This window comes from Coturnix japonica, chromosome Z, assembly GCF_001577835.2.
Source record: "Coturnix japonica isolate 7356 chromosome Z, Coturnix japonica 2.1, whole genome shotgun sequence".
NCBI classification, from domain to species: domain Eukaryota; kingdom Metazoa; phylum Chordata; class Aves; order Galliformes; family Phasianidae; genus Coturnix; species Coturnix japonica.
The window spans coordinates 13,187,625-13,212,408 of record NC_029547.1 but is presented as its reverse complement, the minus strand read 5'-3'; the positions used below and the strand labels follow the sequence as shown (position 1 = coordinate 13,212,408).

Here is a 24,784-nt window from a genome sequence, read left to right as displayed (position 1 = left end):
CTGATCCCACAACCGGAGCACCACCATCACCTCACCCGTTCCCCCTCAGGGCGGGCGGCAACGCGCCACCTGGCGGCGATATCGGGGTGCGGCGAGCGGCGGTGACGCGCTGCCGGGCGGTGCCATTGTCCGGGCGCGGAGCGGGGGAGAATTTTGCCGTCTCTCCGCTCCTCGTCCTTTACACCGTCTCCCGCTCTCCCCCAGCTCGCAGCAGTGAGCGGTTCCCTGGGCTGCGGACGTGGCCGCCCGTTCCGCCGCGACGCCTGCGCCCTGTGCGTGCTTGTGGAGCGCGGCCTGCCTCGGGCCTGCCTTGGCTCCCGCTGAGGATGAGGGCTCTGTGGGGCCGGGGAGGCCGCCGCCCCTGAGCGCTCGCCCGGCCACGGGCCTCATCCCTTGCGCTCCTTCCCTCTCCGCGGCATGGAGGAGAAGTACAGCAGCCAGGCCCTGGCCGGCGGCGGCGTGCTGGGGCCCGTGGATGTGCCCAGCTCTCGGTAATGATTGGGGCGAGCGCTGCGCTGGGTGAGAGGACTGCGGTGCGCCCCGCTGCCTCCATCCCTGCTGATCCCTGCTGCCGCTGGGGAGAGCGGGCGGCGCCTTGTCAGGCCTCGTCCTTGGTGGTGGGAACCGAGGGTGATGAGTGAGTGAGGGAAGCGGTGCCCCAAATGCAGATGTGCTGTGCTTTTACAGGTTAACTCGGTATATCGTGCTGCTGTGCTTCGCCAAGTTTCTGAAAGCGGTGGGCCTGTTTGAATCCTACGATCTTCTGAAAGCAGTCCATCTGGTGCAGTTTATTTTCATAGTGAAGCTGGGGTGAGTGCGCCACAGGTGAAGCTTTGTCTGCTGCAGCACTGCACGCTTTGGCCGCAGAATTATGTGTTGGTGTCAAGATGATGCCCTCCGCTGTATTGCTGTAGATCAGTCACAAAGCAAAAGACACTGCAGTGGATCCAGGAAACTCTGTGATTGTAGCAGTGTTTTCCTAATGTGCTCAGAGTGATTTCAGAAATTGCAGAATGTTTGCTACTTGGTAACTAGTGGTGCTGTGTCGGAACTGAGTGTAGGAAACTCACATGTGCCTGAATTTTCTTAAGGTGTGGGAGACTTTTTGTGCAAACCTGTGTTCTTGTAATTCTTGCAAGTTTCAACTGATATTCTTGCCTGAGAACTGGAGTGTAGAAACTGATGGCAAGTATACAGAATCCACCTTTGTTAGGATGCACTCTGCATGGTCTTGCTTTATGTTCAGCTGATATGATATGGAAGAGCATTTCTATAATAAACTTGGCAGCACTGGAGAGTTTGGAACCTCATTTTTCCCTTTTATTTCAATTTATTTAAGTTTCTGGGCTTCTTGCTGGAGTGTTCCCAAACTGTCACCTTTTTTTCTCCATCATTTACTCTTGGTCACAATTGAGGAAGAAACATTGATCTCTAACACAACTTTGTGTTCAGCATTCCATATGTAAGGAGGCCTTTGGGCATGTATCTTGTTAACAGAAGATCTGTTAGTAATATTCTAGTAAAATTTCTACTAAAAACTTCTCTGAGATCAGTTATTTCAATTCTTGTAAACGACAGGTGGACTTCATCAAACACAGCATTGACAGCAGGTTAAGGGGAGGGACTGTCTGACTTTGCACTGCACTAGTGTTGCCTCACCCCCAGCACAGCATGCAGTTTTGGATGCCACAAATGGACTAGAGGAGCGGCTGAGGCCCCTGTGTGTGCTCAGTGCAGAGCAGCGGAGCTGAGGGGAGGCCTGATGGTGGCTGCAGCTCCTCACAGGGAGTGGAGGGCAACGCTGACCTCTGCTCTGTGTGACAGCAACAGCTCAGCGTGACAGCAACATGGCCTGAGGGAACCGCATGGAGCTGTGACAGGGGAGGGGCAGCTGGGGATTAGGAAAAGGCTCATTGCAAGTTAGTTGGGCACTAAAACAGGCTGCGCAGGGCAGTGGTCACAGCCCTGAGAGGCTGGAGAATGTGTGGATAGTATTATCCGACATAGGGCTTGAATTTCAGGTGATCAAATGTGGATTTGATGACCCTTGTGGCTCACTTCCAGCTCAGGGCTTTGTCAAGATATTGTCTCTGGCTGTTCTCTGAAAAATTTATATGTAAAATTGACTGGAACCAGAGTCTACTTATCATCAAGTTTTTACTAGTATCTGAGATAAATAATGCATTGGGGAAAATGCGATAAGCAAATGTGACGTAGTGAAGAACATACAGGAAACTTGTAAAGTAGCCCTGGTGTGAGGAGACACCTAGTTACTTAGCGGTGATCTGAATAAAAAGCTGACTGCTAATATATTAATAGAGAAAACTTTCTCCTTTTAACAGGTCTGCATTTTTTATGGTTTTGTTTCAAAAACCATTTTCTTCTGGAAAAGTGGTAACAAAGCGTCAGGTGAGTTGAAGTGCAGTAATAACTTACGTCTTTTTAGATATTCTTGACAACGTGGCTGTTAACAGAAGTCACCCAGAAGGAGGAACAAAGGTTGCTCCACTTGGCTGATGTCATTGCAATTTCTAGAAGTGTTTAACTGACTTAGCATCTACTGCACTGTAAAACACAGTGCGTGTGTTCGGCATTTTGTCAGCTCCTGCAGAAGGTATGGTGAAAAGTCTGATCTTCAGCTCTATGGCAGGCATCTGTTTGGTGGACTTGGTGAAAATAGCTCAGTTTACACAGCTGCCTTCAGCAGTTCCAAACAGCAATTTCCAGATGGCTGGAGTCAAAAGCGCTCCAGCTGTGTGCCCCTGCCCCATGAGTGCTCTTTGCATGATGCATATGTTGGAATGGGAAGCCAGTCTAGCTGCTCTGAGCTATGCTGGGTTCCCAGTACCCCAAGAATTCACAGCAGTGCTCAATTTGCAACTTTCTAATTTGTAAAAAATAACTTTTTTCCACTGGTTATGTATTCACAGGAATTTAATGCATCAGTGAATATTTGTAGAATTAATCTCTTACCTGGGATATTTTATCTGGTGCTAAATGTGTTTATTGTGCACAGTAGATAACCTGTCAAAATGCTGTTTTGTAAATAGACTTGCATATTTTCAGCATCAATGTAAAAGGGTTTTTAAAGAATTCCCTTGAAGATTATATCAGAGATTCCAGTGCTCAGTCAAAAAAAAAAAAAAAAAAAATCAATAAATCTGGTTCATAATATGTGCAGAACAACAACAACAAAGAAAACTGACAAAGTAGGCAAGAAGAAATTAGTTGTACTCTAAATTTTGCAGAACTTGCAGAGCGTATGTTTTCTGGTCCATTTCTACAGCTGTTGTGCTAAAGGAATGTTAATGTTGAGTTGTTTCTTCTGAAACTCTGGAGAAAATAATAATAAATTTCCTTTCTTTTGTAGTGGATCAAAATTTTTAAGCATGCTGTTGTGGGATGTATCATTTCACTCTTATGGTTTTTTGGCCTAACTCTTTGTGGACCACTGAGGTAAACACGTATTCACTGTAAATAATGTTTTGTCTTTTTGAACTCATTTCTGTGATCTTTGCCTTTGTTTTTCACTTGTATCTGTCAGACCCTGGCTTATTTTTTGAAACTTTAGATGTACCTTTATACTTTTTCCTCTCAGTCCGTGTTACTTGGGAAAAAACACTGACAGTTTTCTGTAGATCTTTTCATTTCCTTTATGGAAAAATGCCATTGAAATTCTTGATAGTGCTGAAACTTCTGGTGTGACTGATACAGAAGGAACACTGACTGTTGTTTTCATTGTTATGTTAGTAGTAAACTCATTATTGTATAGAACTGAAATCCACAGCTTGACAGCTAATTACAGTAGTTTGTATTACTCTGCTGGTTGACTAGAATTCCTTTCCCCATTTGTTTCAGGGCAGTGTTTTGGTCTCATTCTGTGCCCCTGCTTTATTGGAACTGGGGTAGCATTAGTGTCCGTCTTCCAAATAAAATCACTTGTGCTGTTTGTTAGCATGTAGGAGTAGGTAGCAATAAAAGAATGACAAAAACAAAGATTAACAACTTCAAAAAACACCTTTACATAGAGGGAATTTAAAGCTTAAAGTTTTAAATTTTATAATTTGAAGCTTTACTGTGTAAACGTCAGAAAGCGTGCCTTAAAAAATAGGATTTCTTTAAGAAATACTGTGATGGATTTCTGATTGCTGTGTCTTCCTTAGAAGAACCAGTAGCATGGTCCCTAGTAGGTTGTATTGTGAGCAAAAAGCAGCAGAGAACATTGGTAGATTTCACCCTGATTGCTTTATTGTGTTCTGCCCTGGAAGGCTGTTGAGGCTTGTTGGTCAGCCTTTGCTACCTGAAGGAGGTAGTGTGCCAGTCAGAAGTAAAGAGGTTCTGAGCTTGCATTGGCTATCAAATGATCAACATTTCAGTAAACAGGATGTCACACAACAGAACAGGACTTCTTTTTCAGGGAGCCAGAAACTTAGTTTGGGAGGACATGTTGTAAAGGGAGTAATATTCCCATCCTGAGCAAGTGAGTATCTTCTTGTACTACTCAAAGGAAATGATGATACAATGTATAAATGACAAATTTAATCTGTTACCTGACTCTGGAAGTTGTTATGTGATGTATCTAGTTGTCACTTTGCTGGTGAAGACAAATAGATATGCAGCTTTTGGACTGTTTAAGCTTGCTGTTGAAGTAGCAGGATAAATCTCTCACCTTTGCTATTGAAATTTAAGTTTCAAGTATATCATGCTTATGAAGTGAACTCGTCCTAAATGGAAATGTTTATTTAACATTTTTTTTTTTTTTTCCCATAGAACACTGTTGCTGTTTGAACACAGTGATGTGGTTGTGCTGTCACTCCTTAGTGTCTTATTCACAAGCTCAGGTGGAGGACCAGCAAAGGTATTTAAACGTGATGACTTTTTTGCCAGATGTAAAAAATACTTAAATGCTATAAATAAAATTATCACTTTACCCAGAACATAGAGTTCTAGGCCTGTTTTCATTGTAACTGTGTGGGTTGTTGTTTTTTTTTAATATTTAGTTAGTGGTGAAATTTTAAGTATACTGCCTGAAGTAAGAGATACGATGCCCAGGGGGAAGCAGTGGGTGAAGCTTCTTGAGATCCATGAGAGCTGTCTGAGAACTTTTGGGGTGTGTAAAAAAATGTTGAGAATGCAGCCTTCTCTGTAAAGGGATTTGGGGTTCAGGGAACCCCAATAAATGTCAAGGACATTTATGTGTTTAGTATTCCTGGCCTTTGGGCACTGAAGCCATCAACACAGCTCTTAGATCCTTACCTGATCTATTCAATGTCTGCAGCTTTTCATATGATTTATTTGTCTGACAGTAAGTTTGGAGTGCTTTTGTTTCTGTATGAACCTGTGTATTGAGTTTTTGGCCTTGCGTTTCCCTTAATCAAAGATCTTTGTCTGAGTTCCATCGCATGCAGTTTCACAGTGTATTCTGTAATTGTGCCCAACCCTAAGTGGAGTGAGCTGGTCCCGACACCTATCAGCCTTGACCACCTGAATTCAAAAACAGTGGTAGGACATTCAGCATGAAGCTGTTCATCTAGGAGAAAATATTTTTTCTAACCATTGACTCTAGCAGTAAATTTAGAGCTTCAGATCTTAGCTTACCCCTAGTTGTTAAGGTGTGTGTCTAAGAAGTCAGAAACAAGGGATTGATAACCTCATCCTTTAAATGTTTCAGCTTTATGGAGTGAACGGTGGTAAAAGGAAGTCACTTGATTTTCCAAGACAGCAGTGTGATGTAGCTGTGTTTGACTTCAGAGGATGAATTGTAATAACAGTTTTTAACTGTAAATCTCAGGGTTTTGTCAAGGTGATGGATACTAAAAATACGGTTTTCAAAATCTGGGTAGCAAAAGCTCTGGTAGCTGGGAATTTATTTATTTTTTTTAATCACAGAACTGTAGGTATTGGAATGGACCTCCAGAGATCATCAAGTCCAACCCCCCACTAAAGCAGGTTCCCTACAGTAGGTTGCACATGTAGTTTTTCAGATGTGCCTGGAACATCTCTTTAGAGAAGGAGGCTCCACAGCCCCCCTGGGCAGCCTGTTCCAGTGCTCCATCACTCTTGCAGTAAAGAAGTTCATGATTACTTTTGTCCCAGCCTCATATAAGCACTTGCAGAGCTCTGCTTTCTTAGAGCCTTCATGCGTGTGTGTAGCTTTTGCTTCTCATAAGACAAAGTTCTACAGTCTGTCCAGTAGATCTTGTTTATGACTCCATGATAATACAAAGTATTTAATCATCAGTATTTGCTTGGGGGTGGGAGGAGGAATCTCTTGGAATTTTTGAAGTCAAACTGTCGCAGGATGTTGTAATGTGTTATTCTCTTTTTCTCCAGACGAGAGGTGCTGCATTTTTCATCATCGCTGTCATCTGCTTACTGCTTTTTGATAATGATGACCTCATGGCTAAAATAGCAGAACATCGTATCCTTCTTGCTTAGTGCAAGTGTTCATTACTAATGGAGTAGGGAGAATAGATTAAGTTGAATGAACTTATATTGCAAGTATTTATATCTTTCTTGATAGATATCTTAGTTTATGAGAATATTGTAGCATAGGATTTTACTTTTCATATAGATGCTGGTATTCGTTGTCAAATTAATGCCATTGCTTGCTTTGTTGATAAAATCTGTACCTGTGCTCTAAATTCAGTAGTAACTGATGGCCACCTTCCCACATGCACATATCAGACCACTGTAGATTGTTATATACCTTTCAGATTAGCTTTCGTTTTTTGGAAATCGTGTACATAATGGCTGTAGCCCAACTGTGTGCAGCATATGGTTGGCAGCCTAGCTGGCAGTCTCTTGTATAACCAGAAAAGTCGTTTTTATGGTTTGTAAATGCAGTAGAAATGTTAGCACCATTTCTAGCTGAAAAATGATGTGAAGTAGCCTGCAGTCATTCCAGAAATGGTGAAGTTTAGACTGCATGTAGAAGCTTACTAACATGCTTCCAAAGCCACAGAGTAGACTGGGAATGATTTTAATGTAAGTTTCCAGCAAGTCTTCGCATCATAGTAAAGTGTGCTGGAAAATGAGTATGTTTGTAAGGATAGGAAGTAACAACACAATCATATAAATGATAGCAAGGTGAAAGTAAACTTTTTTGAGAAATGGTAAAAACCTCTATCTGTCTTTCACATTAAAAAAAAATAATGACCAAATGAAACTCTTCCTTAATTTTATTTAGCTGAGGGACATCACGACAGTGCTCTTACGCATGTTCTGTATACTGTCATTGCTTTCCTGGGTGTTGCAGATCACAAGGTAAATAACTTATCATGTTTTAGTACGTTTATATGTGCTTGAGTTTTGTAGGTAAAAATTTCTGGAGCTCAGAATTTGAAATCAAAAAAGAAAGATCAATGCTGCAGTTGCAAATCAGAACTAAATCAGCCCTGTAAATTTTGCATCTTGACTAAGGGCAAGATTGGTTTCATCTGAGCCCACTCAGATAGTGAATGAGAATGTAAAACCAGTCCCTACAATATACTCGTATAGCTGAACTTTCCCTAACACATACGTTGAAAAGTCCTGTTAAAATTATCATGAAGCACTGCGTTTGATCAGTGCTTTGGATTTTGTAATGCATTGCATACAAGATATTTCATACTCACTTTTCCAGTCTGTGTTTTGTTTCTGCTTTGTCTTTTCCCAGTGTTCTCCTTTAGGCACTTGAATTTGAAGATGCATGTTTGGATACTTCTTATTATGTTGTCCCATTGTAATGGGTGGGAACTGTAAATTAGAGTTTTAGTGTTACAGGTTTGGCTAGATGGATTGAGTTGTACTATTAGCTTAGTCTTGTTACTGAGTTTGGTGTATTGATCAGTAAAATAGATGAGAAAAATCTAGAACAGCTGAGAAAGTTTTAATGTCAGAATAACTTCGATGTTTGGGAGACTGCTTAACTGCAAAAATCAAGTATGATCTAGGAAAGATGTTGTGTGTGGAGTATCTGATTTGTTAATATAAGAGTACTGAAATACTGTGAAGAAATAATTTACAATGCAATTAAGTGAATGAAAATGTGAAAGTATTAGAACAAAGCCAAAGTGACACGACTCCTTTGAGACCGTGTGCTTTCAATATTTTTTTTCTTATAATGGAAGATGTTGTGAATTCTTCTAAGGTATAATCATATATGCTGCATTATTGCTATAACTAGAATAACAGTTAGAGCAAGCCTGTCCAACCAACAGCCCACAAGTAATGTACAGCCCAGACAAATATGCCTTGTGATACACTGACTAAACACAGCCCCATGAACAGCAAAATATAGGTATCCTTGTTCTCCATTTTGATTGAGAATAGATATCAAGATTGCTGAAAAACAACCTGTTTTTTGTATATTTACAACTCCATTTTCAGTTGACATAAATGCATTACCTGTGAATTTTCACATGGGGTATATAGAGTTGCAATTGGATATTGGACTCAAAAATCTGGTCATGTCTCTTTACTAGACTTTTATAAGCCTTCTCTTAGCAAAGAGAGACTTTCCTTCCCTAACCAGTCACACCTCATTCATCACTTTTTGGCAGCATGCACATTTGTGAACTGCTCTTGCCAAGGATGAAGTACAGGAAGAGTAAAATCTCTGATGAACACCTGGAGACCTTACTAAGAATTGCAGCTGCTGCCATCAAACCAGCATAGTGCGTTATTTGCACAAAAACAATTAATATCCTCCACTACTTTTGATTTTGTTGCTCACTCTTTAACAAAAAAGATAGAAGACTGAAATAAATCTTGTTACTTACATATATTAACTATATGATTCATTTTACAAGGGCTGGTCTGAAAGTAATGCCTCCCACATTATTATTTTGGCCCACAACACCAGTGGCAGGTGCTGGTGGTATGGCAGTGGAAGGTGAACTTTCCCATCAGTATTCCACTGCATTTTATTGCCGTGTGACAAATGGCAGCTGAAGAGCAGTTTGACAAAATGACATCAGACACATGCACATGAAACAAAGCTGTGTCATTGAATTCCTTCACGTGGAAAAAATGGCACCTATTGACACTGATGCTTGCTAAACATTTATGGAGACCAAATAGTGGATGTCAGCACAGTGATGCAGAGGGTGATGCATTTCAGCAGTGGCAGCAGCAACAGTGGATTACCTCCACTGGTACAGACTTTTACAAGTGCAACATGTAGGCTTTAGTTCATCAGTGGTGAAAACACATAGCTAATAATGGTGACTGTGTTGGAAAATGGTGTTTTATAGTTGAAAATTTGCTCTAACAAATAGTGTTATTGTTCTCTCTGTGTCTGTTATAGTTTCCATAGAAATAAACAGGAGGCATTACTTTTGTAACAGCCTACATGTTTTGCATGCAGCCCAAGACAGTTCCTCTTCACTCAGTGTGACACAGGCAAGCCAAAAGGTTGGAGATCCATAAATTAGATGAAATATGCTGTCTCTGTTTTCTGTTCACAAGGAAAGCAAATGACTCTGTTTGGAGTGATGTATTAGTCTCATGAGAAGTTTTGACAGGATCTCTCTTTGTTTCCAGGGAGGAGTACTGCTTCTGGTACTGGCTCTGTGCTGTAAGGTTGGCTTTCACATGGCTTCTCGAAAGCTTTCTGTTGATGTTGGTGGAGCCAAACGTCTTCAAGCTTTATCTCAACTTGTTTCTGTTCTTCTGTTGTGCCCGTGGGTCATTGTCCTCTCTCTGACAACAGAGGTAAGATAAGAAGCACATGTTAGAAAAAAATAGATCATTTTTTTGTAATTCTTTTTCTTTTGAAATACAACTCAGAATGTTTTAAATGAAAGATTTACAACTACCAAAGTTGTCCTCGAGAGCTCTGTATGAAAGGGTTCCTCTGTGTTTTAATGTAATGTGTGTGATATCTTCATAGGAACATAGAATTACCTGGGTTGAAAAGGACCACAATGATCATCTAGTTTCAGCCCCCCCGGCTACCTGGCTATGTGCAGGGTCGCCAACCACCAGACCAGGCTGCCCAGAGCCACATCCAGCCCTTCTCCACAGGGCTGCTCTCAAGGGGATCTTCCCCCAGTCTGTATAAATACCGGGATTTTCCCAGCCCAAGTGCAACACTCTGCACTTGGACTTGTTGAACCTCATTAGGTTTTCATGGGCCAACTTCTCCAGCCTGTCCAGGTCCCTCTGGATGGCTTCCCTTCCCTCCAGTCCATCAACTGCATGACTCAGCTTGGTGTTGCCTGCAGACCTGCTGAGAGTATGCTCAATTCCATTGCCTATGTCACTGATAAAGATGTTGAAGAGTGATAAAGATGTTGAACTTTATTTCCTCTTTTATGTGATAACATTTTATGTATCTAGCTTCAGATATGTCCTGGGTTCTTTCACTAAAGTTATGCAAGTAATAATTACTTTAAATGCATTGCTTTCTCCTCTCCCCTCCCCACACCCCCACCCAGTAGAATAGATTGTAATTTAAAAGATATGTTCATTATGTCCTCCTAATTAGGGTTAATACAATGGTGCAAACACAGCATTTTGTACAGCATTGTTTTCAGGCATATGAAAACTTCAAATAAAATACAGGAATGCTTATTACTTGCATTTATGTTTCGATAGCTTGAATGTTTTATCTGGTTTTTGGTTTTATGGTTTATGTGATCAATTTGAGATACAAAAGTACTGATGGATTGTTGAAAGGATTTTTAATGGAGGTGGATTGGCAGAAAGTGGTATAATGGTAAACAATCCTGGTTGAAATGTGCCGTTTTGTTTTTTTCTGTTGTTGCAGAGCAAAGTGGAGTCTTGGTCTTCTCTCATCATGCCTTTTATAACAGTCATCTTTTTTGTTGTGATTTTGGATTTCTATGTGGAGTCCATATGCTCTGTCAAGATGGAATCTTCTAAATGTGCTCGATACGGATCCTTTCTTATATTCATTAGTGCACTGCTTTTTGGTAACTTTTGGACACATCCAATAACAGACCAGCTTCGAGCTATGAACAGACCAGCACACCATGAGAGCACAGAACACGTACTTTCTGGAGGAGTGGTAGTGAGTGCTGTTTTCTTCATTTTATGTACGTATTCATATTTCTCTTTTAAAAAACCTTGTTATCCGTGTTACTTGGAAGCCCCTGAGAAGATAGCAGTACACAAAATGCTTTTGAATGAGTTTGTGTGGATTCTTTTGGATAAAAAGAGCGTGCAACTTTGCACCCTCTTACTGTAGAAAAAAAACAAACAGAAAAACAATGCAGTGTGTCTGCGAGGAAGTAATGAATCTAATCTTACTTAGTAATGAAATGTAATGGTGAGCCTTAAGATGAAGTTGACAATCAGTTTACTACCTTAAAATTTCATGTTATTTATGACTATGATGCAACAAATTGTTTATAAGCTTCTAGTTTATAAAAATGAAAACTTTAATGCTTTCCTTGCAGCAGCCAATATCCTGTCCTCCCCCTCCAGGAAGGGGCAAAAGGGCACCCTTATTGGCTATTCTCCTGAAGGCACTCCTCTGTATAACTTCATGGGTGATGCAATACAGCAGAGTTCTCAGTCGTTGCCCCGTTTTATTAAGGAGTCATTGAAACAGATTCTTGAGGAGTATGATTCTAGGCAGATCTTCTATTTCTTGTGCCTAAATCTGGTAAGTCTGCTTGTGCTTTTTTCAAATCAGTTATACAGTATGAAGAGTTATTCCTTGAATGATTCCTGTGACTGATTGATTAGTTGTTGCTTTGTTTTTAAGGGCCCCTTGTTACTGTAGTTTCATTAGATAGAGTCTTAAAATAGGAGATTCTTACGCTATCCTTACAGTCAGTGGATAGTTACACTGATTTGTTATCACAGCGGAGCACTGATTCTGTGTGTAACTAGTTTACTAGCAAGTAAGTGTGTGTAAGAGTAATAGGGTTCTGCTCAATACTGAAGTATGTAAATGTTACCAGCAGATTAGATGGAACTAATGAGGCCTTTGTACCCAAGGATGGCAAAATAATAAGAGTGGGATTAAGTAATGTAATTTTGCACTGGACAGTTTTTAGCAATTTTTATTTCTAGCTCCCTTATCTTGAAGAAGGAGGGGCTGGTCAGTAAGCAAGACTGATAAAATTTGCAAAGATCTCTGCCAGTTATGCAAGAGAATAGGCGGTAAAAAATGAAGTATCCATTTAAACTTTTAAGGAATTGCATTACGGAATTTGAAAGATGAGAGAAGTATGCAGGCAGACCAGTTAATGGGGAATAATAAATGAGAAGTATATCCTTCTGCACACTAACTTCCAATACTGAAACAGTCTGCTAGTCAGAGAAGGTGTTTGTTTTTTAATTCTTCTGTTCTGGAATCTTTAGAACTGGTAGCAATTAATTTGGCCAATTACTAGAATATGTAAATGGTTACTTATTTCAGCCACTCAGATACTGATACTTTATTCTTTACATAATGTGCTTTGGCTAGACTGACATGAAGAACAACTACCTTTTTTAGATACTTAACTAGGAAACATACCACAAAGAGATTCTCCTGCCAATTGCCAAGACTTTAAATTACAATTTAATCTTCCAGGAAAAACTTAAATTCCTTTTCATTTCAGGCTTTCACTTTTGTGGAGCTTTTTTATGGAGTCTGGACCAATAGCCTTGGTCTTATATCTGATGGATTTCACATGCTTTTTGATTGTTCTGCATTAGTGATGGGGCTTTTTGCAGCTCTGATGACAAGATGGAAAGCAACTCGTATATTTTCCTATGGGTATGTATATTAAATCCATTTAAGAATACCCAAAAATTATTCTACTTGTTTTTTTTCAAAATGTCTCACTGTAAAGATATGTTCTGGATGTTTTTAATTGTGCATGCTTCTTTGGTTCTTTTGCTGTGTCTTGTCTCTATTCCATTCGTGTTCATGTCATTCCACTGTTACCACAGCTAAAAACTGTATAAGATTTGATTAGCATTAGTCTCTACAAATAAAACTTTCACTGTAAATATTATATAGAAACATTCTCTCTGTATATATGTACAGTGTATGTGTATATGTTCTAACAACACATTGAAGGTCAGTGTTCATGTGGGGATTTCATGTGCACTAATGTAATTAAAAGTTACTGAGCCTGAAGCCCTACATGTATAGTATACTTTAAAAAATATTAGTGTTAGTAAAACTTGGTGCTATTGATCTATGGACAGTTGCAAGTCAAAAATAAATAGCCCAGACATTAAGCTATGATTTCACAGGACCAAGGAAGAAAAAATATATCAAATGTATATTAAATATGTTAAAGTTTAATACATTATAACTTTGAAATTTGTACAGGATACATGTTCATTGCTTTCAAAAGTTCTGATACTGTCTTTCAGGTATGGACGTGTAGAGATTCTCTCCGGTTTTATTAATGGCCTCTTTTTGATGGTAATTGCTTTCTTTGTTTTCATGGAATCGGTGGCCAGATTGGTAGACCCTCCAGACATTGACACAAATATGCTAACTGTAAGTTTTATTGTTACATATGAATACTGTTTTGCAGTTAACTGTTTGTTTATTTTGATCTTCGAAAAGAAAAGAGACTATAGTTGCATGCTCAAGAGATCTAAACTGTGTCTTGGCCCTTCAGGGGATAATTACAATCTTATAATCCAAATTGCGTGTAATTTTAAACATGGAAATATATAGGATTTAATGTAACTTAATTATTAACGTTGTTTTTAATTTTTTTCAAAGATGTTAAAACTCTGATCTTTTTAAATGGCCGTCAACAACAGCAAAAAATAGAAACTGAGAAAGTAATCTGTACAAGACTAAACTTGGCTCTGCTTTGTGTATACCAGTGTCAGTCACTGCAAAAAAGCTTTTGTGTTTTTCTCTCAGAAATGTCAAAAGTTAGTCAGGATTTGTAATGTGATAGTGATGATACAATCACTATCTACCATACTTATGCTATGGCACAAGTACTCATGAAACATAACAGTGCCCGTATCTCACCACTTTCCATGCCCTAGGCAAGTTTTCAGGCTTTTGTTGCTTTCTTCCAAACTCTTACCATTTATTTTCTTCAAACCAAATTTTTAAATCATAGAATTCTGACCGTCTGAGCCCCCAGTTATCATACTTGTGGTTTCATTTGTGTTATTCTCCCCCCCACACATGAATTTGTGCTCTCTTCTAGCCATTTGGTTAACAAAGATTTTTGTATAGGTAAAATTAGATGTATGCATTGCTGGATATAAGGCCTGACTTAACTTAAGGCCTGGTAGCCCCTGAGTAGTATTTGCTTAACTAGTGGATTAGCTAAAATAACTCTATTGCAGATCACATGTTTTTAAAGAGAAGAGTGGAAGAAAATGCAGGGAGAGAAAAATCACGACCAGTAAAGTGGAAGTGGATATCTTCAGATAACTACAATTTTAGCTGCTTATGCATGTTTTAAGTAGATTTATATACTTTTTTTTCCTGCCAATGAATGAGGGCAACACAAAGTTTGTAGCCAAACCACTTTCTCTTTCTGGAAGTAAATAAAAACAACAATCTCCTACTTGAAACTTAAGTTACCACCTTCTCATGCTGTGTGGGTATCGGGTGCTACGTTTTGGTGTGAGCAGCTGGGTGGGATTTTGGATTGGAATATGTAGTGACATCTGATACCTCTCTCTCTCTCACAGCCAGTCTCTGTTGGAGGGTTGATCGTAAACCTGGTTGGCATCTGTGCCTTTAGCCATGCACATTCCCATGGGGCTTCTCGTGGAGGCTGTCATTCACATGAGCACAGCCATTCTTACCATGGACACAGCCACAGTCATGGGCATGGCCATTCCCACAATGACCATGGGCACAGCCATGGACATTCCCATGTGTCTGCAGGAGGAGGCATGAATACCAACATGAGAGGCAAGTATGGATTGTTGAATCATAAATGACAGATCTGGTCTATAGCAGACTTTGGTGTTTTTAAGTTTTAACCCCAGTACTGCGTATCGTTCTTGAAATCTCCCTCCAGAATATTGCATACATTTATTTCTCAAAGTGTTCATTCATAAGTGAGTTTAACTTGAATTATTTTTTCACATGGCTTTCTGAGACGTGGGTGATACCCAAGGATCAATGCAAAGCATTAATCTTCAGTCTCTATTAACATTAATAACCTTAGTCATCGAAAACCTTACTGAACAAAAATTGAAGCTATCATTACTAAGTCCAGGGGCCATCTCAAAATGCAAGTAGTATGTCTCTGTCTGTAAAGCTAATGCCATACTTCTGGGTATCATGTTACAGCTGGTTGTGAAAGCCCTGGGGGAAGTGATAAAGAAGCAGAAGAGCAAATGCAGACTATCAGTCTGGGATATGAAGCATTATGCTTCTATTTGTGATTCAGAAGATAAGGTGGTAAAGATGAATTTTTTTTCCAGATCTAAAATTGGAAGCTGAGAAGGGCAATGTATAGAGATAATTTTAGAACAGCTACTTCTTGAGACTCTTCTTCCCTACCAGTTAGAAGGCAGTTCTTTACCAACTACATCACTTATACAAGTCTATAAAAGAATGAACTTTTGTGTAAGCTTGTCAGAGCATATGCATTTTAGCTAAGAGTCTTCTTCTGTTTCATAGATTACTTTCCATCAGTCATTAGTTAAGATGATTCTTCTGTTTTCAGGCATTATATTGTAATATCTGCCCATCTCTAACACTGTTCAGCATTCTTTTAAATCCTGGCAGTCAGTAAGTACTAGTCTTACAAGTGACTAGAGATATTTTTTTTCTATACTGTGTCTGAGTTTACACTGGGAATGATGCCAGCCATTAAAGCAGTAAAAGAATTATTCTTAGAGTATGTAGACAATCTTCTTAAAACTTTGAGCAGAGTTAGGCTGTAGAAAAACAAATGGTAGATTAATACCTGTCAGTACGAGCAGCCCAGTGCATTCACAGTGATCTTTTTCTATTCTGTTGAAGATCAATAAGGACTGATCCCTATTATACAAGTCCCACGAACTAAATAAGACTGCGTTTGTATGTGGCTTCATCTGTAAATGTCTGCCTAGATTACTGAAGTGTACTTCCTACCAATGTTGATTTCTAATTAAATACTACTTAAACTGAATGTTTTGATTCATTCTGCAGCAGGTTAGGCAGGTGCTTGAGGGAGGCCAATGTCATAAAAGTGAATTTGTTGCTAATGAACATCTATATTCATCTTAAGCAGCGGTGTTCCTCTTAATCTCTTAATATGTTTTGTTTTCAGGTGTGTTTCTGCATGTGTTAGCAGACACTCTTGGCAGTGTGGGTGTTATAGTGTCTACCACATTTATTCAGCAATTTGGATGGCTGATAGCTGATCCCCTCTGCTCTCTTTTTATTGCTACACTGATTTTTCTCAGTGTTATCCCACTACTGAAAGACGCCTGTCAAGTGCTTTTGTTGAGGATACCTCCAGAACAAGAGAAAGATCTGCATGCTGCTTTAGAAAAGGTCAGTTCTTCTATCCCAGTCTTTTTTATGTTGTTGTACTGTAGAAAACAGCTCTCTGGGCCACCTGGGTCAGCTGTCCCTGCTGTGTCTCTTCCTAGTTTCTGGTGCACCCATAGAAGACTTGCTGTGTTGGATCAAGGTTGGGAAAAAGAGGAACTCTTGACCATAGAGTCATAGAATGTCTGGGGTTGGAAGGAACCTCAGAGATCACCTACTTGCAACTCCCTTGCCACAGGCAGGATGGCCAGCTGCTAGGTAAAAGCTAGAGCAGGCTGCCCAGAATCTACAACCTGTGTTCAGCAGTCAAAAAAACTGCATGTTATCAACACTGTTTTAGCTATGAATCCAGAACAGAATATCATGCAGGCTGCTATGTCCCTACCAGGCCCAGTGCAGTGATCAATTTCTAAAAATGATGAATTATGGAAATATGTTTCTGGAAAACGTACAGCTGTGGTAACTGTACAGTTACCTATCCTGAATAACAATGTGACAGATACCCTATAAGTGACTTAAAGTGCAGGCCAAAGTTGATCTGTCCATAGATGTTACTGAGACTCCTGCAGTTGTGTTTAAGTCAACCCTTTTCATTTTGCCCTCTGCTTGGTTTTCTTTGGGTTGTAACATCTGGTATCTGACAATAGCACGTTGGCCTCCAGGTGCTACGTTATTTCTCTGTCACTTAGCTGGAAATGCAGCTTTGTTTTCCTGTGGAGTATTAGTTATCAGTGTGCATGTACATGTGCAAATTTAAAATGTGTTCATGAAAATCATGTAAATTCTTCACAGATTCAGAAAATAGATGGAGTCATATCCTACAGAGATCCTCATTTTTGGTGTCATTCTGCAAGTGTTGTGGCAGGTACGATACATGTGCAAGTGGTGTCAGATGTGATGGAGCAGAGAATTGTACAGCAGGTAAGGTGCAAAGTTTTTAAGCTTTTTTTTTCACGTTATTTCTTACTCTGTTATGATGTTTCTGTAAGCTTTTATTTAATGCTTTAGAGCTGGCTCCTAATGCTGTACTTGCCCTGGTTGTGTTGTTTGCCAAAACTTTATCAAAACAAACAAAGAGCTGAGGGAAACATGGATAGTAGAATTATATCTGCTGTGAGAAGGGGAGGAAGAGGTTAGTTCCATGTTTCAAAACAGGCAAATGTAGATGCCAGCATGGGTTTGTTACTGACTCCATAATATCTGTTAACTTTGGGTGCTTTTATCTCAAACACATTCAAAGGTTGTTTGTTCCTTTATATGTCGTGCTGAGAATGTGCAGAAATTGCATGCAAGTCTTCACTCTGACAGAAAGCTGAAAATCTTTTTTTAATCTGCAGTATTTCAGAGTGAGAATTGAGTAGGTTATTGTGATATGCTCATAAAGTGTAAAATTAATGTTATGTGCAGGTGACAGCAATTCTGAAAGATGCTGGAGTAAACAACCTGACTGTCCAGGTGGAGAAGGAAGCCTATTTTCAACACATGTCTGGCCTCAGCACGGGATTTCAAGATGTCCTTGCAATGACTCAACATCTGGAATCCATGAAATATTACAAAGACGGGACTTACATAATGTGACAAAAATTGTTCTAGCCAAAAGGTAGATGGTAAATCTGTAGGATTCCATGTCTGTATTATTTTTTGTCTGGGGATATTGCACATACATGTACAGAAAAAAATGTACTATAGCCTTGATTTTTTTTAAGCATTTTATCTGTATTAAGATTGAATCAAGATGCTTTTGTAAAGGAAATAAGGACTATAATATTTGCTGTATATGTGAAAATAATGGAAATCCTAAGTACTGTACCTTGTGTGGTGTTCATTAAACAGAAATCTTACCACTGGTGGATGAACATCTGTATATTCCGTGTGCTGTCTTAAGTATGGAACGACATGTCTATAGATGTATTTTAGCAGTGAGAAACTGAAAAAATTGAGCTACAAAACTTAATTTTACTGCATCAGAGCAAATAGATGCTACCATTTTAAATTCATATCAAGTTATTCCTTAAGGGGATAAATCCGCATTAACAGTGAGAAGCTTAAGGGAAAAAAAAAATAAAAAAATTGCAGACGCTTTATTTTGTTTGCTGGAAGGACTAAGAATCAAAAAGACTCTAAAAGAAGATGTTCTTAGTGAATGAGTGCGAACACGGCGGTTAGCAGCCTGAGGTAATGAGTGAACACCACAGCCGCCCCGCCCCGCCCGGAGCAGCGGGAGCCGCCATTGGCCGCGGGCGCGGGCGGAAGTGCTTGATGGCGGGCGGGAGCGGGGCTGTTTGAAAGCGAGAGATGGCGGCGCGGCTGAAGGAGCCTTCCCGGCTCGGGGCCAGCGCTGCGGCCGTGGCGGCCGATCCGAATGCGAAGGACGCCGTGAAGCAACTGTGGTTCGTGCCGTGTGGCGGGGCGGGAGCGACGCGTGGGTGGTGGGTGGCTTTGAGAACCAGCGGGCGGGAGGGCGAGCGGGGCTGATGGCGTCCTTCGCTCCGTTGCAGCGAGAAGAGCCAAGTGAAGCAGCTGGTGATGGAGTTCAGCACCGCGTGCCCGCAGGGTAAGACCCGCCTGGCTCCCCTCGGCCCTCTCAGGCTCTGCTCCGCTCCCTGTGCGCCCCGTCTCACTCTGTGGTGTTTTACTGACGCTTTTGCTTTGCAGATGAAGAATGCAACAGGGACGTGGAAGCAGACTTTGCCCAGAGGTATGTCGTGCCTTACGGTCAAACTTGTCGGCTCGGTTCCCAACCATTCTTCAGTTAAAACGCGCTAGAAATGCTCTTTTGGTAATTACTGTTTGGTGAGAGCTCCTCGTTAGCGATCCCTACTACATAAGGGTTCAGTTAAAGCAAGTGAAGGAATTATGGCAAAGAGATTATAGAATTACCCCGGTTGGAAGAGACCTTGAAGATCAAGTCCATCCACAGCCTAACCACAGTACCCTAACTCTAACAACCATATAAATCATATATCTGAGCACCACATCCAAACGGCCCCATGGACTTGTAAACATCCAGCTTTCAAAGCAGGTCCAGAACCATCTCGCTGTGGATCATGCAGGGCTTGTTCTGTTCTCCCTCCCCATCTACCAGCGCAGGGGGCTGTGTTCCCAGGAACTTACAAGTGTTACTATTGAAGGCTGAAGCAAAGAAGATATTAAGTACCTCAGCCTTTTCCCAATCTTTGGTGACCAGGTTGCCCTCAGCATCCAACAAGGGATGGAGATTTTCCCTAGCCCTCCTCTTGCTATTGACATGTTTAAAAAAATATTTACTATTCTCCCTAACCTTAGCAGCCAAGCTCAGTTCTAGCTGCACTTTGGCTTTCCCAATGTTCTCCCTGCACAACTTCACTACATACCTGTAATCCTCATAAGTAGCTCGCCCACTCTTCCAGAGACCATATTCTAGATATTCCTCTCCATCTTCTAGTATAGTTCTGTATCTGCCATAGTTCCTACAACATACATTTACAGTCCTTCTGGTGATGGCTGGAATTAATGTAATGTATTTCACTGAAGATTCATACTTCAGGCGTGCAGAGAAGGCAAGTTAAGAACTGGAGATTGATTTTACATTTTTTTGTTCTTTTTCACTTTCTTTTTTTTTTTTTTTTTTTTTTTCAGTGCCGATGAAAATTTGGAAGAAGTAGATAAAGTAAAAACTGCCTTTGAAAGCAAAGCACTAGTCTTACAAAGGTAGATGGCTCTTCTTCCTGTTTATTTGGAGGCTTTCTGCTGCTTTATCTGTGTGCACATGAACGCACAATTGCATGATTCTGATTAAAATAGGATTTCAAAGTGATGTCGCGCGTGTTGCAAACGTGAGAGATTTAACACCATTGAAACCTCAGGAACAGAAACACAGATACCATAGGGAGTAATGAAAAATAAATAGGAGCACGTGCAAGCCTCTGAGATCCTGCAAATAACATAAAAGCAGTTTGTGTGTGTCAGAAAACAAAGCTGTTGGGTGTACTTTACAAATTCTTACAGAAGAGTGGAGGTTGGTAGTTGTGTGTCTCCTATGTTGCATGGCTGTTCATTTGAATTCCTACCTTTGCCTAGCTTCCCTCCTGCAGACTGGGACTAATGGTGTCTGAGGTATATTTGTCAAGAGAGAAGTGTGTTGTTACTCCTACAAATGGTTGATTGATACACTTTTCTTGTCTTGAGAATTAAGCTCCAGTATTTCACAAGTTCAGTATTTGAAAGTTACTGTTGTGGTCAGTTTTGGTTTTGTTTTTTTAATAATATGCATTTCCAATGCCAATGTAGGTATAAATAGAAACTTGGAATTCTACTATTTACCTAAATTTAGATCTCTCAACTTCTTGTCAGTTTTCATCATTGGTTTGTCTCTTCTTTATACCCCACAGGATCCAGCTTATGGACGCTCTGAGGAAGAAAATGAAACAAAATGATGATAGTGCACGGTAGGGTGTTTTGAGTTCAAGCTGGGCTTCTGCTTTTCTAATTTTCTCCCTGCATATCATAGCAACTTCCTCGTACTTTCCATGAGTTGCCCATCCCTTTTTCCATAGGAGATGGACACTCTTTTTTTTTCTCCTGGAGCCTCAGAAAAAGTTCCCTGTTCAACCATGCCAGTCTTCTTCCACTCCAGTTCATCTTACAGCACAGGAAGACAGCCTGCTCCTGCACCTTTAAGACTTCCTTCTTGAGGAGCATCCAGCCTTCCTGGACTCCTTTACCCTTCAGGAATGAATCCCAAGGGACTCTAGAGCCTTGAATAGTACAAAGGCTGCCCTCTAGAAGTCCAAGGTAGCAGTTTTGCTGGCCCCCTTCCTGACTTCATGAAGAAGGGAGTACTCTGTCATTTTATGATCGCTCTCCAAGACAGCTCCCAACCTCCACACCTCCCACCAGTCTAGTGAACAGCAGGTCTAGTGGGCACTTCCCTAATAGCTTATCAGCTATAACTTCCCTTCCCTTATCAGCTGCATCAGGAAGTTAACTTCCACATACTAGACTGCTTCTTCTGTGCTGTATTATATTTCCAGCATATATCAGGGAAGTTGAAGTCCCCCATGAGAACAAGGGTTGGTGATCGCATAACTTCTGCCAGCTGCTCATAGAAAGTTTCATCTGCCTCTCCATCCTGGTTAAGCAGCCTATAAACACAAACACACCCCCACCAGGATGTCAGCCTTGTTGGTCCTGCGCTGATCCTTACCTTTAGAGACTGAAACTTATCATTCCCAGCCTCGAGGCCTCTAAGGCAGAGCCATGCCTCTCCTTCTATGTCCATCTCTTCTAAAGAGCTTATAGCCATCCGTTGCAACATTCCAGTCGTGGAAGCAATTCCACTACGTTTCCATAATAGCAGCTAAGTCATAGTTTGCCTGCTGCCATTTGCCTCAGCCTCAACCCCAGCATTGTTCCCCCAAAGGCTCATCTCCAGAAAGCCTTAATACCCCCTTGATAATTAGTTTAAAACCTTTTCAATACAATTGCCAGCTTCTGGACTAGGATCTGTTCCCCCTTTGAGACAGGTGAGACCTGTCTGCAGACACCAGGCCAGACACTGATTAAACCAACCCATAATCAAAAAAGCTCCAGTTCCTGCAATGGCACCAGACTCTTAGTCTTACTTTAATGAGATGACTTCCTGGTTCTCTCTCTGTCCCTTGCTGCCACTGAAGGGATAGAGAAAAATACCACCTGTACTCCCACTCCATCCACTAATCTCCCCAGTCCCCTGAAGTCCCTTTTGATAGCCCTCAGGCTTCTCTCAGCAAATTCATTGTTGCCAGCCTGAGCTGTCAGTAAAGGACAATAATGAAAATAAAAAATCGTAATAAATAACTTTGGTTACAGCATTTCTGTTGTTGACACATCATACTGGTTGTAAAGAATGTAACTATTTCCTTTGTTAGAAAGACCCTGGAAACGGTGAGAGACATCGTCAATCTTAACTGGAAAATACTTCAAGCTCATCAGGTAAGTGTCAGTTGTACCTTCTGTTGCAGAAGCACAGGCCCGCCGACTTCAGTATGGACATAGGCACAGTTTAAAGTAACAGGAATGCACAAGTCATTTGAACTAAATATGTGGTTCCCAGGGGTGTTAAAATTAGCAAAATACTTCATATGAATGTGGAAGTCTGCTTCTAAAGCTGCCCTTAACTGCTTCTGCAGACTGAGTTGGCATCATCGATATTTATAGGAGATAACAGTCCAGGATTTTTTTTTTTTTCTTTCAGGAAACACGTGCGATTAGGGAGGAATTGAATGACATTAGAAGGAAAAGATACGGTAAGTGTTTTATGTATATATGTACTGGTTTTGTGTTGTAATTAAAAATACAGTTTGTATCTTAAACTGCTATTTTAGAAATATTAAGTAACTATGAAATTCTCAATGCAGGTATAAAAATTATGAGAGGCCTAACGGATATGTTTTCGTCAAACTGTACTTTTGTGAAATGCTTGTGAATTAGGAGTGGGTTTACCTAGTAAGAGCGTGTGTAATAGTATAGGTCTTGTTATTCAGGATGCTTATAGTGGGCCAAATTTAGATTTGAAATCACTTTAAAAAATTAGATTTGAAATTGATAATATCTTAAGAAATAAGGGAAGGAATACTGGGTCAGAAGCAGTAGCATGCTTTCTATTTAAGACCTCTCCCTTAAAAGTATTATTCATTCTAACTTTTATCCTAGTTTTCTATTAAACATGGTAATATTACTGGTATTGTCCATGTGTCCCTTGTGTGACTTTTGAGTTTGTCTTCCATCAAATTTGAAAAAGGGGAAAAAGATCTAAAATGTCTCTGTCTGTAACATCGTGTCAAATGAAGACAGGGTGTGGGATGGCTGTTCAAATCACATCCATGTCTGATGGAAACACAGACCATGCTGTTAGCAGCTGGGGAGCCAGTGAGTGTATGTTGGTACCAGATACCCACAGCATTTATTCCTCATGGCAGGTGTGTTGGAGGGGAGGGATGGAGTGAGTTTGGCCTATTGCAGTAGAACTGCCTTAGATGTCTTCTGCCTGCTAATCACCTTTTGAATGCTTTGCTTTGCTCATAATGGAGCAGCTCTGAAGCAGTCTGCAGTGAAGGCCATGCAAACTTTTACCACAACGAAGAATAAAAAGGAAGTAGTGAAAATGACAGTTACTGACAAGTTGAAGCTTATCCATAAGAATTTACAGCACGAAAAGAAGATGACTGTGTTACTTCAACACATACTCCAGGTAATGTCATGGCTTTCAGAAGCAGGTTTGTAGTTTGTGTTGCAAAAAGATGACATACTGCATGCTGAATGTAACTCCTAACATAATCGTGTTTTTAAAAACCAGAAGCATTAAATTACTAGAAACTTCTTTGGAATAATTATGTACAGAGTTTAGAAACAGCCTATTAATGTCCATTTCTCTGTTCCCTTAAAACTATAGAGATACAACGCATCTTCCAGAAGTATGTATGTAATACAAAGATGAGAGGCACAGCACTTCCAAACTGAGGAAGAAAAAAAGCAGATAACAAAAGCCAACAGTCCACATTTTGATCTTTTTTGAAGACATTTGTAGTTTTTAAACTATATTTTTCTGTCTTGCAGAATCTCATATTGGGATGCCAAATCAACTGGGCGAAAGATCCATCTTTAAAAGCAGTTGTTCTACAGGCCGAGAAAGATTTCACCATTCGGAATCTCTTCTAGCTGGGGAAGATAGATGGTGTTTGATTGTAGATTGCCCTTACTTGATACGTTCTATCCTACTTTTGCTAAAGCATGAGGTTTTAACCTTTCTGACACTTCTGCACCACACGGTGGTTAGCTGTGGTGAGCACCAGGAATCAGACGCAGGCAGCTGCTGCTGTGCTTCCACTTGGAAAACAGGACAGAGGTGAGAGGAGCGGCTTCCTGTGTGTGAGCGCTGTGTCCTGGCTCCTTGCACGCTGACGCCTACCTGCCTAACCTGTATTCTATCCGCTACACCTGTCTGTGTGCAGTGGCCTAAATAAAGCACTGTTCTGCCAACCGATGTCATTTACCTGGACCTGAGCAAGGCCTTTGACATGGTCCCCCACCACATCCTCATCTCCAAATTGGAGGGAAGAGGGTTTAATGGGTGGACAACTCGATGGATAAGCAATTGGTTGAAAGGCCGCAGACAGAGGGTGGTGGTCAATGGCTCTATGTCCAGGTGGAGGCCGGTAATGAGTGGTGTCCCCCAAGGGTCTGTCTTGGGACCGGTGATCTTTAACATCTTTATTAATGACATCGATGAGGGAATGGAGTGCACCCTCAGCAAGTTTGCTGATGACACCAAGCTGAGTGGTGCAGTCGATACGGTGGAGGGAACGGATGCCATTCAGAGGGACCTTGACAGGCTGGAAA

General features: G+C 40.7%; 2 protein-coding genes across 3 annotated transcripts; both read left to right on the top strand.

Moving 5' to 3' along the window:
* The first annotated feature begins 207 nt into the window (after positions 1-207).
* On the top strand, positions 208-18,290 carry SLC30A5 (solute carrier family 30 member 5). Its single transcript, XM_015848597.2, has 16 exons — positions 208-491; positions 688-810; positions 2,343-2,409; positions 3,371-3,456; positions 4,771-4,858; positions 6,334-6,421; positions 7,190-7,266; positions 9,526-9,696; positions 10,754-11,042; positions 11,406-11,614; positions 12,561-12,718; positions 13,327-13,456; positions 14,626-14,851; positions 16,203-16,429; positions 17,219-17,347; positions 17,834-18,290. Exons 1-16 carry the CDS (start codon positions 418-420, stop codon positions 18,002-18,004), a joined length of 2,313 nt encoding a protein of 770 aa, XP_015704083.1. The 5' UTR covers positions 208-417; the 3' UTR covers positions 18,005-18,290.
* A 368-nt stretch (positions 18,291-18,658) lies between these two features.
* Positions 18,659-24,428, top strand: CENPH (centromere protein H). 2 transcript variants are annotated; one of them, XM_015848599.2, is made up of 9 exons: positions 18,660-18,816; positions 18,925-18,980; positions 19,082-19,124; positions 20,045-20,116; positions 20,797-20,853; positions 22,315-22,378; positions 22,641-22,692; positions 23,479-23,636; positions 24,002-24,428. In XM_015848599.2, the coding sequence occupies exons 1-9, from the start codon at positions 18,722-18,724 to the stop codon at positions 24,101-24,103; spliced, it is 699 nt and encodes a 232-aa protein (XP_015704085.1). In that variant the 5' UTR covers positions 18,660-18,721; the 3' UTR covers positions 24,104-24,428. The 2 variants fall into 2 exon arrangements, with proteins under 2 accessions (XP_015704086.1, XP_015704085.1); XM_015848600.1 differs by lacking the exon at positions 20,045-20,116 and having other exon boundaries at positions 18,659-18,816.
* Positions 24,429-24,784: the final 356 nt, after the last annotated feature.